Source organism: Camelus dromedarius, chromosome 8 (assembly GCF_036321535.1).
Source record: "Camelus dromedarius isolate mCamDro1 chromosome 8, mCamDro1.pat, whole genome shotgun sequence".
NCBI lineage: Eukaryota > Metazoa > Chordata > Mammalia > Artiodactyla > Camelidae > Camelus > Camelus dromedarius.
This window is the reverse complement of record NC_087443.1, coordinates 6987532-7007501: the sequence shown is the minus strand read 5'-3', so window position 1 is coordinate 7007501 and position 19970 is coordinate 6987532. Positions and strand designations below refer to the sequence as shown.

The window sequence follows — 19970 nt, the reverse complement described above, 5'->3', positions numbered from 1 at the left end:
CAACACTCATCTGGTTCCCAAACATACAGCTCTGGTCTCAGTGATGGAGAATGCCACCATCATTCTGGCCCAAAGAGAGCCACACTGTCTACCAAGCGGATCTCAGGCAAAGCTCAGCAAAGAGAAGAGACATTTGGTGTGTCTACAGAACATGACCTCTAACCACTTCTGTAGGTTCTAAGTCCATCTTCAAATGATGTCAGATTACCAGATTTCATATTTAAACTCAATTAGCCTGAGCCCTTACAATTCACACCAATGGCATTATATTTTAATGGAATGTTTCTTAAAATTTGAGAGAACTTTGAATGACTCCTTTAACCATTGGCTGGGAAGTTGGATCTTTTGTGGAAAAAATGGACATCCCCAGAGATCTGATATTTGTGTATTTCACAGTCTATGTCCATGAACTCCTGCTTTCATTTCCTATTTTGTCCCCCAGAGGTGGTCCGTAAAGCCATATGTGCCTTTGCATTGGTTATAAATCTGTTCATGAGGACATTCCATTATGCACTCAAAACAAAAAACCATCTTTAAGAATTTAACACCACTCCGTGTTCCTGAAAACTTCTTGCTTTAAGCTACTTTTGAGAAGGACGGATAATGCTTCACCTGTTTGTTTGGTTTGGTTTGGTTTGGTTTGGTTTAGTTTGTTTTTTGGTTCTGGCTTCTAGGAAGCTGTTAATTACATCATATTCTCAACCCAAATAATTACAACTCATTAGCAATTTTCTTCAGTCTTAACTTTTAAACTTAATTTTTATTTGTTAATTTTGTTGTTTATCTTTCTGCTATGTATATATGTATTTTTTCTTCCCCCACTCCCCAAAAAAGACACATAGATTTTATTCTTCTGTTCTAATTTTTCTTGTAAATTTTATCTAAATATATTGGATAAATGTGGAAAAGGAATGATTGCCTATATTTGCAGAACCTGCAAAGCACACAATCTTTAAACTGTGGCTTCTTCTTAAAGTGACTTACACAAGAAGTTTCACCCATGGACTTTGGAGTTAAAAAAAACTAGTAGCTCAGGGGTATATCTGAGGAAATCTTAATTCAAAAAGACACATGTACCCCAGTGTTCACAGCAGCACTACTTACAATAGCCAAGACATGGAAACAGCCTAAATGTCCATCAACAGATGGCTAGATAAAGATGTGGTATATATGTGTGTGTGTGTGTCTCTCTCACTCTCTCTCTCTCTCTCTCTCTATATATATATATATATCGGAATACTACTCAGCCATAAAAAAGAAATGAAATAATGTCATTTGCAGCAACATGGATGGACTTGGAGATCATCATACTAAGTGAAGTAAGTAGAAAGAGAAAAACAAGATACTGTATGATATCACTTATATGTGAAATCTAAAACAAAAAAAAAGGGCACAAATGAACTTACTTACAAAACAGAGACAGACTTACAGACATAGAAAACAAACTTATGGCTACCAGCAAATGGGGGTAGTGGGCAGGAAGGGATAAACTGGGAGACCTGCAGATACTAACTACTATATATAAAATACATAAACAGCAAGTTCCTACTGTACAGCACAGGGAACTATATTCAACACCTTATAATAGCCTATAATGAAAAAGAATATGAAAAGGAATATATATGTGTATAACTGAATCACTATGCTGTACACCAGAAACTAACACAACACTAAACCGATTAGACTTCAATTATTAATTAATTAATTAAAAAACTGATAGCTCACTAAAGGGCATCATACTCCCTTTTATTAGCTATTTCAATCTCAAAAATTAGGTGATAGTCCAAAAATAAGGGCAGGATTGTGTCGGTGTGGACACATGGCCTTTCTAATCTAAAGCAAGAGGTAAGTATTAGTTCCAAACCATAACAGAAAAGTTGACTCCACTTCAACTTAATTGCCCTTAAAAAGTGCCCCTTATCTGCCTTCCACTTTGTCCTCACTCGCTGAAAGGCAAATGAGTTTAAGCTGGAGACAGCTGACCATCACTCCCAGAAAAAAACGCCATTTGACACTCACACTGAGAATCCTTTTACATATTTCACAAATCCTCTACTCAGGTTCCTGACAGCTCACCGGGCCACAGACCTCACCGGATTTCTGAGCTACAGCTGTAGTGTCTTTTCTACCCGGGCAGCTGGCGTAAAGTGAGAAAATTCATTAACATGCTAATGATGTCCTATTTAAAATTCTAGCCCTGATTATTATGTGATTAAATCCCTCCCCTTGACGTCTGCTTCCTTTATATCTGAGTTACAGTACGAAATCAACAATATTAAGAAAGTACAATGCAGATTACCAACTTACACACAAGGGATGGAAAAAGTTATGTAAATCTCAGAGTTGTCTTTTTTTCTGAAAAGCAGACCTAGCAAAGCGCAAAAAGTTACTGATTTTTTTAATCCCACTCTCCCTTTAAAAAAAATCATTGAAATCTACAATAATTAAAGGTTTATAGTTAATTTCCATAAGTATTCAGGGGCTGAAAGATAGATTTAGGTTTTCATTCTATTTCACCGCACCTAAATTGCTCAGAATTCAAACATATTCTCCTGAAGTCTTTAGAACCGCATACAGGGGTTAAAGCACACCCTTTCCTCCCCTTCTTACAGACTGTGTGCCAGTGAGACGAAAGTCAATGGATTCAGTGATGATTTCTGCCTCCTTTGCCTCCTGCATACTTTGGCACATTTCAGTCCTTTTCATCATGCTGTTCTGTCTGCCGACACCCTAATCTGAATATCTGACTCAGACAACTCAAGCATCTTCCATGAAAGACTATCAAACATATCACTGCTCTCATTAAATTGGAAGATGAATTCAAAATTTTTTTTTTAAAAAAGAAGATCTCAGGTCTGGGTCTGTGATTCAAAATAAAGGAAGAAAGAATTCATGTTTCATTTTAACATCTGGCCCTAGTAAATGAATAAATATTTGTGGTACATTTACTGTTTTTAATGCCAGCGTGATGCTGGCTACTGCAACAAGACAAATGAAACATAAGGACAATGCTTTCACCTCGAAGGACTTACAGCTGAGCCAGAGACACAAGCTGTAATGACATTGTAAATGCTCAGCAAAGCAAGTTTATCTGTGATGAGTCATTACATGCACTCTTCCTGTTAGGTAGTCAGATAAGCGAGGGCACCAGGCAGATAAGGTGGAGGACAGGGAGGGTGGTCCAGAAGATGGCTGTATGTCCGCCTTCAGCATAAAGGGGCTTTACTTCCTCTAAATGAGCGCCAGCAAGAAATCGGTTAGAAGCTAACAGCGGCAACTGCGCAGTAGCTACAAGGACCTAACCAGACACGACCCAGTGCTCATTGTAATATAATCAGCATGCGGTTTAGGCCCCGCCCCCGTGGGTTTTTCCTGTGTGCATCATGGGTAAGGACATGTGCAAAGGGGAGGAGCATGACTGAGCACTCCAGGGGCAAAAGCCATCCATCAATCAAGAGACCAACTCTAAGCCACGGTCTAAGAGGAGGGGCCAAAGACCATTCCTATCTGCCTTACATCAGCCTGCTTTCTGTTCTTAGAGGTGTATTTTCCCTTTGCTAATAAAACCTTTAAAATCTTTTGTACACAACACTTCCATCTCCCATCTGAATTCTTATCTTTCAGATAAGACAAGAATTAGGGTCTTTTCCCTTCCCCTTTTGGGGTAACATTCCCATCAGCAAGAATCCTCTGAACGCTAATTCAGACTGCAGATTGTTCCCTAAGACTGCAGATCTCCCCTTCCGCTGCAGAAACGGAATCCTGGCTGGACTTGGACAGACACGTGGCTGCATCAGCTGACTTGGAGCAAACTTCGCAGAACCTGGGTCCCAGACCACCATGGAGCTGAACTGCCTTTTCCTCCTGAACGCTGCATTCTGCAACCATTGCTGAAAATCAAAGTCTATTTTGAAGAGCACTACACATTGCTCATTTTTTGAATAGTCTTAATTTTAAATGTTTTTTCTAAGATGAAAAAGGATCAGCTCACGGTAATACATGCATAGGCACACTATTTCTCTGTATTTGCTCTACATTTAAACTTGAGTGGAGAGCTCCTTCTGGATTTTTTTTTTATTTCTTTTTTTGGGGGATAATTAGTTTTATTTATTTCTTTAATTTTAGGGGAGGTACTGGGGGTTGAACCCAAGACCTTGTGCATGCTAAGCATGTGCTCTACCACTTGAGCTATCACCTCCCCACCACCTTCCAGATTTTTAACTCTCAAAACCCAACCAATGACAGAATATGGACTTTGGCCTAGCTTTATTACATATCAATAGATAAAAGCTTCAGTTTACTACGGAATTCTTTCTTCCTTTGTCTCCCACAGTCTCATCAACCCAAGATTATTCATTTGGCTCACCCAAAGCCAAATCATCTCAGATGGCTTAAAAATTAGCTTCAGCCTAAAGCACAGGGAAAAGGGTAGCTGACCCAGCAAAATCCAAGCACAAAACAAAAAGAATGCCTTCACAACAGTAATGAGCCATCTGCAATTTAGAATCATCCATGGTAACAATCTCTCATTCCATTGGTTTATGTTTTATTCATCATTTTGAAAATACTTAGTGAAGTGACAATAATGAGATTCAAAAATTACTATATAGCTCTTTAAAAAAAAAAAAGAGAGAGAGAGATTAATGATTTTCAAGGGCTCAAATGTTCAAATGAAAATATCGCTGGACTAAATTTGCCCAAATTTGTTTACATCTTCTTTCTTCTCAAATATAAATTCCTCATTTGGGGCTAAAAACCTTGTGGTGATTACTTATTTCATGCTTTTCATTGCTTATATGTTTTAAAAATTGGTAGCAAAAAATTAACTTAAAATGTACAAGGCTCATTCTATCGTAATGCAATAAACTGCACTGTGACATCTGGGGGACATGTCACCATTTCTCAGGACTACAGTGATATATTAAGGTTCAAATGCACAGTCTCTACATATTTGGCAAAAACAAAGCTTTGACCTGCAAAAGGAGAGAAAAAAAAAAGATAAAGTGTTCTGAGTCATTGAGCCAACTTGAAGGTGTCCACCTCTGAAGACACAGTAGGGTTCCTTCTGGGTATATGCCCAGGAGTGGGATTCCTGGGTCATACGGAACCCTACTTCAAAGTGACACCTGCACCCCAATGTTCACAGCAGTACTCTTTACAGTAGCCAAGACATGGAAACAGCCTAAATGTCTATCGACAGATGACTGGATAAAGAAGATGTGGTATATTTATACAATGCAATACTATTCAGCCATAAAAACCAACAATGTAATGCCATTTGCAGCAACATGGATGTTCCTGGAGAATGTCATTCTAAGTGAAGTAAGCCAGAAAGAGAAAGAAAAATACCATATGAGATCACTCATATGCAGAATCTTAAAAAAAAAAAAAAAAAAACCATACATACAAAACAGAAACAGACTCATAGACATAGAATACAAACTTGTGGTTGCCAAGGGGGCGGGGGGTGGGAACAGACAGACTGGGATTTCAGAATGTAGAATAGATAAACAAGATTATACTGTATAGTACAGGGAAATATACACAAGATCTTACGGTTGCTCACAGAGAAAACAATGTGACAATGAATATATATATATGTTCATGTATAATTGAAAAATTGTGCTCTACATTGGAATTTGACACAACATTGTAAAATGATCATAAAATAAGTAAGAAATGTTAAAAAAAAAAAGATTGTACTGTGTAGCACAGGGAAATATATACAGGATCTTGTCATGGCTCACAATGAAAGAGAATGTGACCATGAATGTATGTATGTTCATGTATAACTGAAAAATTGTGCTCTACACTGGAATTTGACACAACATTGTAGAATGACTATAACTCAATAAAAAAAAGTTTAAATAAATAAATAAAATAATAAAAAAAAAAAGATGTGGCTGGAAGGAAAAAAAAGAAGACACAGTTAACAGCTGACCATCCCATCTGTCATTCAAATCACTCTGTAAAGACACCTCTCCCTGCACAACTGACTAAGCCGTCAAAACAAAATAGATTCACAGTGAAAATGACACACCGACTTCTACAAGTTGATTTCCTGTTTATTTGGTTTTCAACACTCATCTTCATGTACTTCAATTTGTGGAGTATTTTCAAATAGCCCTATTTCAAATCTGGCTACCTAATATCCCCATTCTTGTCGTATTTCTTTTTTAAGGAAGCATACTTCGTAAGTACAGAACTTTATTAGTGCAGATGTCTTTCATCTTCCTAGTAAACATTTATTTAGGGCCCATGATTTACCATGTATGACCTTTGACTTCTAACAACCTCTAGTTCCCAGGGAAAGTACGACGACGCGTGTACGCACAAGCGCACGCGCGCGCACACACACGTATCTCAGGATCTTTGAAAGTTACCTCCCTTAATCCATACCACTTAACCAGCCCATGATGTGGATAATATTCTTCTCATTTTACTGGTGAGGAAACAGGTGGCAGAATCTCATGTATTTTAAATCTGAATTTGTTTCTTAAGATTTCATTCTGCATATTAGAAATTGAATCATCAGAAATTCTTTACTATGTTTTTTAAGAACTAGGTTTTCAAGTTACATTTTTCTATGGGGTGCAACACAAAAGACTATGGTCATTTAAGACATACTGATATTGAACCATGCTGGCCAGATTTATTGAAACAATATCCTTTCCATATTAAATTGCCTTGTTGCATCCGTGAAATATGAATTGATGTTACATGTATTGATCTATTCCAAAATCACGCATTCTGTTCCATTATCCTAGATTCCTAATCCTCAAGCAATTACTGTTATTTTCATTGCTATGGATTTATAAAAAGTTCTGAAATTAGGTAAAAAAAAAAAAAAAAGAAAAAGAAAGAAAGAAATAGGGTTTTGCTTTATCCATTTGGATTAAACAGGCATCTTCTGAGATTGTCCCCCAAAGTGAAACCTCAAGGTGACCCCACTGGCTCTTAACAACTGGACAGGAAAAGAGCAAAACCATTTAACTCCTCCCATGAGCCAATACTTTGGCTGAGGCACCACTGGCATCTTCTACCTCATTCTTCCTGGGGAAAGCAGCTCTCAGAAAAGCCCACACATAGAACAGCAACTTAATGGTCTTAGTTTTTTCCCAGAGTCAGCCTGCTTTTGTCTGTGATGGTGCAAGCCAGAAGGCTGAGCCAAGGAGCAAAGGGAAGATAATTGTCCAACAGAGAAAATTCTCAAGACCTGTGCCAAGGGGGAGATTGCTCTAAGTAATCGCAAGGCCATTAGCAAATCCAGGGTAGAGGAGGGGGAAAGAAACAGCACATGAAAAGCCATCACATGTGATAGCAAAACAAAAGCTGACAAGAAATTCCGCCCCATTTGCCAAGGCTCCTGCCAAAATATCCTCCCGGGAATGTGCCGTGTGGCTCCAGGACACCCTTTGGCAGTGACGTTCACACGAAGCACAGAACATCCGGCCCGACACACAGTACCGTAAATATCATAAATGTTTCACCGGGAGACCGCTGGGATGACTTACCATAGGCAGTTCTCCCGTGGTCCAGTTCTCTTCTCAGTCTGTTGTAATCTTCTTCAACATTTCCCAACTTTTTGACGTTCCTTGAACTCAGCACCGACAGCTTGTGGAGAAGTCCCTCCAGCCCTTCCCTCTCAGATGTTAAGGATCTGATCTCCTCCGTGAGCTCCTTAGCCGTACAGAAATGGTTTCCTGCAGCACATCGCCGGGGAGAAGGGGGGAAAACAAGCGTTACAGCACCCCTACACGGGAAAGGTTCAGCAACAGCTAAATGCACTGACTGTGTGGATACAGGGGGCTGAGCTTGGCAACTGCAACCAGCTGCATGAACAGTCTTCCGTGGAGGAATCGGGAAAAACACTGTCCTCAAGCTGTAAGTCTCTTTAACTCTCGTACATCTCTCTCTCACCTTATTCTTGTTGTGTTCTGTTTTAGGGGTTCCACTGGCTAATCCACATCCTTGGGAAGCATAATGACACAAAAATGTCCCAATGAAACCCAGGGAAGCCAAATGATATCGCTCCATTCAAATATCCAAATGTCAAAGAGGTGAAATATTATAGAAGGGTGGAAAGAGACTGGGCCTTGGAACCAGACTGTAACTCAATAAAATAAAATTTTTAAAAAATAAAAATAAAAAAATAAAGTGTTGAAAGAACCCCCCCCCAAAAAAAGACCTCAGTTCAAATCCTAATCCCCCATTACTCAAACTGCATGATCTTGAGCAAAGAAATTAGCATATGGAATTTCAGTGCAAACTTCTAATAAAATATGATCGTGCTAACACCTGCATTATAGAAGTCTGCAAGAATAGACATGAAATTCTAGAAAGCTCTGAGCAACATAGATGGTACATTTAATTTAGAAGGATTACAGGCTACAAGGTCAACATACAAAATTCAGTCGTTATACATGAACATACACATATTCATTGTGTAACTGAAAAATTGTGCTCTACACTGGACTTTGACACAACATTGTAAAATGACTATAACTCAATAAAAAAAAGTTTAAAAAAAATCAGTCGTATTTCCAAATATGAGCAGCAAACAATGGGAAGATGACTTTTTAAAAAATTCCATGTACAAGACATTTTAAAACTCAAAATATTTAGGGTAAATTTAAAGAAACTCATGCAAAACCTCTACGCAGAAAATCACTGTAAAACTTCCCCAGGAAATTAAAGGAGGATCTGTGTACGGATGAACATCCGCCTTTCCATCCAGCAGCACACGTGCCCGCCTGCTATGCACCAAGGGAGCCACGCTTGGGCCTTCACGTGGGTCTTTTGAAGCACCTGTCAAAACATTTTATTCTACAAATAACACCATTAAAAACTTCTAGATATGCAAATCAAAACTACAATGAGGTATCGCCTCACACCAGTCAGAATGGCTATCATTCAAAAATCCACAAATGACAAATGCTGGAGAGGCCGTGGAGAAAAGGGAACCCTCCTACACTGCTGGTGGGAATGCAGGTTGGTGCAGCCACTGTGGAAAACAGTATGGAGATTCCTCAAAAGACTAGGAATAGACTTACCATATGACCCAGGAATCCCACTCCTGGGCTTATATCCAGAAGGAACCCTACTTCAGGATGACACCTGCACCCCATTGTTCATAGCAGCACTATTTACAATAGCCAAGACATGGAGACAGCCTAAACATCCATCAACAGATGACTGGATAAAGATGTGGTATATATTTATACAACGGAATACTACTCAGCCATAAAAACTGACAACATAATGCCATTTGCAGCAACATGGATGCTCCTGGAGAATGTCATTCTAAATGAAGTTAGCCAGAAAGAGAAAGAAAAATACCATATGAGATCGCTCATATATGGAATCTAAAAACAAACAAACAAACAAAGCATAAATACAAAATAGAAACAGACTCACAGACATAGAATACAAACTTGTGGTTGCCAAGGGGGCGGGGGGTGGGAAGGGATAGACGGGATTTCAAAATTGCAGAATAGATAAACAAGATTATACTGTACAGCACAGGGAAATATACACAAGATCTTATGGTAGCTCACAGAGAAAAAAATGTGACAATGAATATATATATGTCCATGTATAACTGAAAAATTGTGCTCTACACTGGAATTTGACACAACATTATAAAATGATTATAAATCAATAAAAAATGTTAAAAAAAATATCTCTAGATAAAGAAAAAAAAACCAACCCCTAGGTGTATGCCAAAGCCAAAACTGACCTTACCCGTCCCGCTCCTTCTAACGACATCCTCGACATCTCTGAATTTAATTACTGACCCTCCTCAACCTCCCAGTATCTGGAGCTCATTTTTGAGGTCAGTACTTGAGAGTCTGATTTTATAGATCACAGAGCTCTCGGTGCATGACATCTCACTTAGGCTTCCCATTAATCCAGGACATGACTGTCCTTGGTCTCCAGTGGAAGAAACTGAGACCCAGAGGGTGGCCTTCCCCAGGTCATGAGGCTTTGGAGTTCAAAGATCTCACGTAAGAGTAGTGAACTTGAACTTGGTTTTTCCAACTTCAGGTTAGGTGCTTGTCCTACCAAATACAGCTCAATAAGGGACTTGGCCAAAACGTGGCCACAAATCACCCATAAAGGGAGGGAGCACCAGGGAGGCTGGGGGCGGATCTCACACTCAGATGGGCGGTTTCACCCCATCAGCCCCCAGGCCTCACCACGACTTTCTCCCTGGGGGGAGAGCACACACACCATCCTCGCTGGGCCACAGACCTTCTTCCCCTTTGTGACAACCCTCCTAAAATTACCCTCTTCCACCCACCCGAATTTGGGCCCTACTTCTTTATGAAGGAAAGAGAAATAAAGCCAGTGTTGAATATAACCAAAATAAAGCCCAAATAACAAAGTCCTGCTTCTCTTCTCTGGCAGGACGCCAGATCCTTCCAGGAAGCAAAACAATAACTTCTGTAACAATTCACCCAAAATAGCCAGGACCTGATTAAGAACTGACCACTTCTCTAATTTGCGTCCCTACACCCAACTTAGGACCAACCAGAGAAAGCCAGATATGCTCCTTAGGCAATCACATAGGATGCTCCAGGCACCTACGTCCGGCTTCTCCCGGCCAACAGCCTCCAGTCACACCTGGAACCTTCCTTTCCCCCCTCACCAAGTCTCCCTCTCCTCTGCCTGCCTTGGAGCCACCGCCAAAGCACAGATGATGGTGGTAGAGCCCCTTGCTTTAGTCAGTCTGAACAATACCCTTTCCTTCTCATCTGGTGGGTCTTTATTTCCACCCTGGATAAACATCATCTTTGAAAAAACATCTTTACTGAGCTTCTTAGCTCCCCCAGCCATTGATCTAAGCCGTGAAATTTCTGAGAGAGAAGGAAGTATTTTGTACTTATCTAGGAAAATCTAGTTCATTTCTAAGAAACTTCTCAGTTCCCTCCAAATCATAAACTAAGAAAGAAGATTTCAGGCTGCTATTTAGACACATTTGTCTCTAATACATGTGTGTTAAGTGTAGATAATTGTTATTCTCTATAAAGGAAGAGTCAAATCAGATAGAACCATATTTTAAAAAAGAAAAACTGGCTTGGAATATCTTGACATGCTGTTTAAGAATAAATAATTTCAAAACATGAGCAGAAGACCTAAGCAGACATTTCTCCAAAGATGATGTACAGATGGCCAATAGGCACATGAAAAGATGTTCAATATAGCTAATTAGCAGAGAAATGCAAATCAAAACTACAGCGAGATATCACCTCACACCAGTCAGAATGGCCATCGTTCAAAAGTCTACAAACAATAAATGCTGGAGAGGGTGTGGAGAAAAGGGAACCCTCCTACACTGTTTGTGGGAATGTAAACTGGTGCAGCCACCATGGAAAACAGTACTGAGATTCCTTAAAAAACTAAGATAGACTTACCATATGATCCAGCAATCTCACTCCTGGGCAATCTCACTCCTGGGCATACATCTGGAGAAAACTCTCATTTAAAAAGATACCTGCACCCCAGTGTTCATAGCAGCACTATTTACAATAGCAAAGACACGGAAGCAACCTAAATGTCCATTCACAGATGACTCGGTAAAGAAGATGTGAGATAGATAGATAGATACACAGATACGCGCGCGTGCGTGCACACACACACACACACAGTGGAATACTGTTCAGCCATAGAAAAGAATGAAATAATGCCATCTGCAGCAACATGGATGAACCTGGAGATCATCATACTAAGCGAAGTAAGTCAGACAGAGAAAGACAAATACCATATGATATCACTTACATGTGGAATCTAAAAAAATGACACAAATGAACTTATTTACGAAACAGAGACAGACTCACAGACATAGAAAACAAACTTATGGTTACCAAAGGGGAAGGAGGGGAAGGGATAAATTAGGAGTTTAGGATTAGCAGATATTAACTGCTATATATAAAACAGATAAACAAAAAGATCCTACTATGCAGCACAGGGAACTATATTCAATATACTGTAATAGCCTATAATGGAAAAGTACGAAAAAGAATATGTGTGTATATATATGTACAACTGAATCACTATGCTGTACACCAAAACCTAACACAACATTGTAAATCAACATACTTCAATTAAAAAAAGAGTAAATGATTATTTGAACTGTTAATAGGAGGCAGGTGGGAAAGAAAATACGCCACAAACTGAGAGGAAACTCACATGAAATACGGATATAACAGATTCTGAGGACCAGAAATCAACAAATGAGGGCTCGTTTTTTAAAAAACAATTATTCTTACTGTCTCCTGAGTACCAGACATTAGGCAAAGCCCAAGGGAAAAAAAAAAAAAAAAACAGCAAAATGACTCAACAGAGGGACCAGATCAATAAAGGTGGATGACTCCAGCAGGGCAGGGCTGGAACCAGGAGGGCATGCGTCACGTCAACACTGGAAAGTTTCAGAGGCAGGCAGCAGAGGGCCTTGATGCTGGCTAGGGGCAGGCAAAGGTCAGACACGCGCAAAGTGAAGATGGGACACTAGGCGGTTACAGAGCTCGGAAGGAGGCACAGCCCAGTTCCAGGAGCCTGAGCCCCGGCCCGGACCGTGTCTCAGCTACACTGCGGACCCGGAGTCCACGGCGCGAGGCCGACGGCAGGCAGGAAGGATGCTTGTTGCTGAGTCACAGGCGTGGGTTCCCGCCACTTAAAAGTCTCCTGCTTCTGGGAACCAGGGGCGGGTTGAAGAGGCCACGGCTACGAAAGGCGGGCAGAGGGGGGACCCAGGCTAAGCTCCAGCCACGAGCCTTCATCACTGGAGGTCAAAGGGTGCAGCACAGTTCTAGGCGAGAGAGGCCCCTGCTTCTGATGGTGAGATCTTAACCACTGAGCCTGGGGCAGCCACACCCACCACACTCTCTAGAGGACACTAAGCCGGTCCCCGAGCTCTGTCCCCGAGCTCTGTCCCCAGCAGCCCCCGCCCAACCCGCCCATCCTGGGGCGGAGGGCGAAGCTGTCAGTGAGGGCAGCAGAGAGGCAAGGAGCCCTTGTCCGGGCACCTGGGGGGATCTTCGCTCTCACTTCCTTTCCAGGCGGCCACTCAACAAGGTGGGCCTGGGGCTGCCTCTTGAGGAAAGAGGCCTCTCAACCTCCACCCAGAAAAACCTCGGTGAGGCCCAGGGGAAAGGGGCCTGAAGTGGGCAGCTAGACCGCACCTGCTCCAGTCCCCGGGCAGATGCTCATCTCCTGGGCTCAGCTTACCAGGCAGGACCCAGCCGTGACAGTGACCAGACCTGCAGGGCTCAGGTTAGCACCCGGCCTGGGGAGGGGACACCGCAGGGCTCCACGCTTTTAGTATCAGTGCTGAAAACCAAACGGACAAACGAATCTTCACCGTCAACAAGTAGCCCAGCCTAGCACAGCAGGCAGGGGGCTGCACAGGCATTTGGGGCCAAAGCCACTTTGTGATAAGGGGTGTAGATGCCACCACAGCCCTCTGCTACAGGTACACGAGCCAGGAACCCGCAGCAGGGAGTGACAGCCGGTCAAGGGCTCACCTCCCGGCCACACCTCCTCCCACTCAGGTGCATGGCTGCCAATTGCTAGCTCATTCTATGCAAGGAGCTCTCATTTGTATATTGATTATTCATTTATCAGTATAATAATGCACCATATTATCCTAATTCACGACCTCACTTAATTCTTACAGCACACTAATGTAATAGTGTTGCTATTACACTCATTTTACAGATGGGAAAAAAACAAGATTTCCAAAGATTAAATAATTTGCCCAAAGTCACCCAGCCAGGTAATGATGAAGCCGGACTTGAACACAGACCTCTCAGATCCCATAGCCAAAGCTTCCATCTGCTACACAGTATGGCCTCTGGTCTCAAGAACTGAGAGATGTGGAGGCCCCCAGTCAGCTCCTCATTCTATGCCACTGTGCACAGAGCTGGGGGTCTCCTTCTGGTGATAAAAGATGCTTGAGTGCTTTCAACTGAGCCATTCTCTGCCAAACATCACAAGAGTTAAGGCAGAAATAGAGAAGGGCAAGAAAAGAGATGAGTAAGATACAGTTGAGTCAAGATTTGTGTAGGCTGATGAAGACAAGGGAGAAATCTAGGGTCCCTGGAGTATTTGAAAGCCTGAGCAGTGGCGAAGTGGACTGGTAGTTACTTGGAGAATCCACTGTGTACGTTACAGAACAAAGCTGGAGGACCATCGCTTCCGATGTGTCACCATCATCTGTGTTCTTATCTCGATGACTTATACTTGGAAAGAAGTGATGGGCTTTCTAGGTTATTTTTCCTAGTTTTTAGAATACCACATTCAGCTGGCTAGATAAATACCACCTAGATCTTCTAAGCACCTGTAGAAGATTTCAAATGCTAACCTTCTTTTCTTCTTTTTTCTTCTTCTTTTTTTTATTGAAGTATATAGTCAGTTACAATGTGTCAATTTCTGGTGTACAGCATCATGTCCCAGTCGTGTATGTGTATATATACATATATATTCATTTTCGTAGACTTTTTCATTGTAAGTTACTACAAGATATTGAATACAGTTCCCTGTGCTCTACAGAAGAAATTTGTTTTTTATCTATTATTATATATAGTACTTACTATTTGCAAATCTCAAACTCCCAAATCTATCCCTCCCCACCGCCTTTCCCCTGGTATCCATAAGGTTGTTTACTGTGTCTGCGAGTCTGTTTCTGTTTTGTAGATGAGTTCATAGTATCTTCTTTCTTTTCTTTTTAAGATTCCATGCATGAGTGATCTTTTCTTCCTTTTTTAATGCCAGGATCTTAAAGTCAGTGAGTCCCAGTCCCCAGACATTCCCGCCTCTACCCCACCATGTACCCACCGCCTGACTGAGCTTCCTCAAGTCTGGCTTTGGTCATGCCTTTGCTTTGCTTAAAAATAAATTATAACAGCTCCCCAATGCTTTCATCCTTAGCCTGCAGAACAGAGCCCTGGACATCCGGTCCTAACCAAGGATAACAAGCCTCTTCCTACCACAACACGGATCCTATACCAGCATCAATCTAGACGACCCTTCCTCCCCAGACAGAACCGTGCTCTCCTCCACAAACAGGCCAGGCATATCCATTCTATTCCACAACTACCACAAAAGGAGGGATGGTGTCCTGTCCGCAGCTGCACCCTCAGGACCGAGAGCCAGGCCTGGTGCTTAGTAGGTGCCTGATGCCACTCTCTGTCCCTGAAAAACTTTCTGCCCCCATCGTTAGTTTGCAGAACCCTACAGGCTCCTAGGTCGCTGTGGCACATTGTAAAACACGGCCCCCAAACTCTTGGCACACCTCCCACTTGTCCCCTGTGTCCCTTTCCCTTGAGTCAGGGCCCCAGGACTGCTCGAGCAATAAAATAAAACAGCAGCTGGGATGGTTTTTAAAAATGTGCCCATCAGGTTCTTTAATCCTCCTCCTTTGGGGTGGAAACTGTTTTCCCTTTCACTGAGTGTGAGCTGCACTTAGGATGCGTTCCTGGTCACCAAGGCAGAGGTGACTGGGAGCCTTTGGAAATGAAGGCCCGACAAACCTGGGATCTTCAGTCTTCTTTGCCTTCACTCTCAGATCACCTGCTCTGGGGGGCATCAGCCACCATGGTCTGAGCCACCCATGGCCTGGCCCACATGGCTACCGAGCCCTTCCACCGACAGCCAGAAAAATCTGGAAGCAGATTTTTCAGGCCCCATGATGCCTTCAGGCCCCACATCTCGCAGCACCTCCTAGAGATCCTGAGCTAGAATCGCCCAGCTAAGCTGCTTCTGGGTTCCTAACTTCCAGAAACTGTGCGCTATAATAAACATTTGTTGTTTCAAGTTACTAAGATTTGGGGTAACGTATCACTTACTAAAAGAGACTCCTGCCAGTTTCTAAGTCCAGGCTTTAAGAAATAAGAATCTTCCATGCCCTGTCTCTTGGGACACTCCCTCTTAGAACCTAGCAGCCATGTTGTAAGGAAGCCAAGCTGGCTATCGCGAGGCTCACGTGGACAGGAACCGACAGACAGACAGACCAACCTGCTAGTCATGAGCTCCCCCACAGCTGCCCCTGCCCTGCCCTGCCCAGCCCTAACTGCAGATTCACGAGCAAAATAAATGACTGGGGATGTTTTAAGTCACTGAGTCTCGAAGTGGTTTATTCCACAGCGATCAGTAACAAGAACAGATTTTGGCGTCTGGAAGTGGAGTGCTGCTGTAACAAATCCCTAAAGTCGGAGGCACTGACTTGGGGACCAGGTGGCGGGCGGAAGGCTAACGGGTCTCAGTGAAGGCTGAAAGGAAAGGAAGAAAAGCATTATCGGAAGCTGGAGGAAACGGGAGCCCTGGCATATAGTGACAGAAAGTCTGATGACATTACCAATGAGGTAACACAGAAAAGAGTTCCTGATGAAGCTAATTAAGCAGGCAAGGAGGTTTCCAGGCAGAATACAGGCGTGCCAGCCAGTGCTTCTGATCACTGCCTGTGACAAAGTGCAAGAAAAGAGAGATGAGCTAAAGAACATACTGGTAAATAGAAAGGAGCTTGGACTTGCTGGGCTTGAAAATAAAACTATTTCTCGTCCCCCGTCTCTGCAGGGAGCCAGTGATTCTCAAATTAAGAAAAGCCCTCATTGGGAGTTCGAGATTTGCAGATACTGACTGGTATATACAAAACGGATAAACAAGTTTATACCGTATAGTGCAGGGAACTTGTAGTCGCTCGCGGTGAAAAAGAATATGAAAACGCACATATGTATGTTCACGTATGACCGAAGCAGTGTGCTGTACGCCAGAAACTGACACAACATTGTAAACTGACTAGACTTCAATAAAAAAATGAATTAAATAAATAAAATAAGTTTTCTTAACTAGCAGCCTCTCAAGGGACGAAAAAAAAGGCCTCAGTCCAAAGATGAAATTCAGAATGGGAGCGCTAAGACGGAATCTTAGAAATGTTCAGACAGACAAAAGGCCCTCTGAGAACCTAAGGGCACCCCTTAAGAGCCTCTCCATTCAATAGGGCTTCTCAGCATCTCATGGGCGTTGGCCCAGCGTCCTCACAGAGAGCCCCAGTGAGAGAAAGGCCTCTCTTGGAGAGGTTTGTTGTGGCTTCTGTCTAATGGAGTGAGGGTTGCCACTCTGAAGGCAATAAAATAGTCCCGTGAGGATCCTAAGGGAAGTGCCTTTTCCGGCCGCAGCCCCTCCCTGCTAAGGAGTCTAGCTCGAGAGAAAACGCAAATCGCATTAGGCGCAGAAGATGTGAAGTAAGGATGACCAGGAGGAGGAGCGCCCGCTGACCAAAAGGTCCGTTCACCAAGGGGCTCCAGAGTCATCAGGAAGGGGAGGGTACAGCTCAGTGGCAGAGCGCATGCCTAGCATGCGTAAGGTCCTGGGTTCAATCCTCAGTACCTCCATTTGAAAAAAAAAAAAAGAAGAGTGATCAGGAAATAGGGGGTTGGCAGGTGAGTTCCCATCCCCATTAATTCAGGTGCTCTGTCATCTGATTAGGCCCCACTGATTTCCCAGCCAATCTAAGAACTAAACAGAAAACCCGGGCCCCATATGCAATATACCACCTTAAGAATTTTCCCTGGGATTCTAAAAAGGGATGATTCACATGAGAGGCAGGGTTTCTCTGCTGCCTGAATGATACATCTCCTCCCTTGGGCTTAACAGAGACACATCCACCTGTATCCCTGGGCAAGACAGATTGATTAAGAAAGACAAAAACCCTAACTCAGAAGCAAGATTGTGTTCAATCTTCTTTTTTTCCTCCTAGCAAATGGGGCCATAATTCCAACTAAATGGCACGTGAAGCTGTTAAGAGCCAAGCCCTACATTCACGTCGCAGTGTTCCACGGGTTGTAAGTAACACGTGTGACTGCGCCAGGAACCAAATTGCTCGTTAGCTGCCAACGTTAGTTGTTTAACGGTCTGAAGGGCAGAAGCTGCCAATTATTGTATCCCTTCTTAAAATGCCATTTAAAACCCACACATGTAATTATTATACCTTTTCATTAAATTTTTATGATTCTTCTGACACTGATGAGCTGTGGATTCACTCAACCTATAAAACTCAGACTACCTGGAGGATGTCATTACCTAACTGGGTTAAAAATCCACGTATCCCACCTGGACTGTAGTCCCTGGTCTAGCACCACTTAGCCAGTTGAGTGAACGTAACCAAAGGACATACCCCGGGCCCTCAATCTCCCCATCTGTTCCTTGAGCTCAGTCTCTCGCTCACCTACCTAATAGAGCTGATGTGAAAATAAAACAAAATAAAATAAAATAAAATAAGGAATAAGATAGAATAAAATAAAACAGAATGGAATAGAATAGAATACAGAATAAGAATAAAATAAGATAACAAATGCAGAAGAATGTTCAAAAGTACTATTCAAATGATAGGATAAGACACTATTTTCAAAGACTCATATTTTCCACCTACTAATTAATGGAAAATATATCCTTTAAGAACTACCAGATTAAGGAAGGATAGTGATCCACTGAGAAGCCTCCAAAAATTTGCGGTCTGTGATGAGACTGTTACACCAAGTACGTCAGTTTGTCTCCTGTTTTCATTCTTTCCCCCATAGGAAGGGGCTGATCACATCCAATAACCCTCACTGAGCATCTACAGATACGTAACATAGAAACATCAGCCTGAATTACATGGCAAAGTACATCTAGTCTCTAAACTCTTAAAAGAAACAGGAACTGGAAGTCCAAAATATGGTACCTACACAAATAACATATTTTGTATTATGCACGCATATGTATTTTGAAGAGTGCTATCCATCCCTTACAAGGAAACCATGCTGCCCATCTATGCTGTGGGTTACAGCAAAACTCCCCAGAAAGGCTTTGAGCTGTCAAGTATGACAGAAGCTACAGGCAGAATGTTAACCAAGGACAAGACATGGATGTGGTGGTTGTCATCATTCCACTCCAACCACCTCCCTGTCCCCTCTGTTTCCAGGTACCTGCTATGGCAAGCATTTTGGCTTCCAGCAACGCCGGCATTTGGATTTCAATGTCGTTAAGCTTCTTCCTCAGAGTGCTGCAGAGTCTCTCGCTCATACACACCTGGAGGGAGAGAGACAGGCACGTGTCATCACTTACTCAGGTGGAAGTCGGTGGGCAACAGAGCACCAGGTCAGAGATTCCTGGGTTTATAAGTAATGCAGCAGGGTGGTAACGAATGACTGCAAGAGAGTTCTGGAAAAGCAAGCAAGGCATTAAGGAAGGAGGGAAAGAAGGAACGGAGGGAAGGAAGGAGGGAACGAAAGAAAGAAGGACTAAGTAAAGCAGGCGCTGACACAGTCCAAGCATAGGTCCTGCACCTTTCACACACCTGAACACAAAACTGAGATGAGCCATGTGACAGGGAAGAACAAATCTGACTCCATATTAGACCTGTTCCTTTGGCTGTCACCCTGTGCTCTGTCTCCTGTACTGAGTCATGCTGGTTCTGCACCTTTTGTATAAGAACCTTGCCTAGAGCCTGAAATAGCCCATTCTCAAGGCCCTGACTTTTAAGAGTATAACTCTTTTCCATTCATATAAAGATAAAAAGTTGCAGAACAAAGAATAACATTTGTCTTGTGGGAGGTTCACAGGGACACCATGACCTGACCCACGCGGACAGCTGCAAGAACAAAGGATTCCGACACCAAGAAGTTTGCAACAACCAACCACACCCCCTCCCCTTTTTAGTAGAAAAGGAGCCTGAATTCTGACTTGCGGAAGATGGTTCTCCGGGACATTAGTCCCCCATCTTCTTGATCTGCCAGCTTTCCGAATAAAGTCATTATTCCTTTCCCCAACACCTCATCTCCCGATTTATCGGGACTCCATTACACTCGCACAACAGAGGGCAATCGCAAACTACAATAACTTCAGCACTCTGTCCCATCTTGCACCCTTACTTCACCCTTCTGAAATACTCTCAAAATGCTCTCATCTCTGCTGGCTCAGTGTACTCACAC

The 19970-nt window shown here is 42.6% G+C and overlaps 1 protein-coding gene across 3 annotated transcripts in view; it reads right to left on the bottom strand.

Annotated features, from left to right (window-relative positions):
* The window catches only part of TSNAX (translin associated factor X), a 394977-nt gene that overhangs the window by 173608 nt on the left and 201399 nt on the right, over positions 1–19970 (bottom strand). For 2 of the 3 annotated variants that reach the window (XM_064487870.1, XM_064487871.1), the window contains 2 exons: positions 18966–19068; positions 7515–7703 (listed from right to left, as the gene is read on the bottom strand). In XM_064487870.1, coding sequence (XP_064343940.1) covers positions 7515–7703; positions 18966–19068 — 292 coding nt within the window. Of the gene's footprint in view, positions 1–7514; positions 7704–18965; positions 19069–19970 lie in introns of those variants that run through there. The other variant, XR_010381833.1, reaches the window with a different exon arrangement.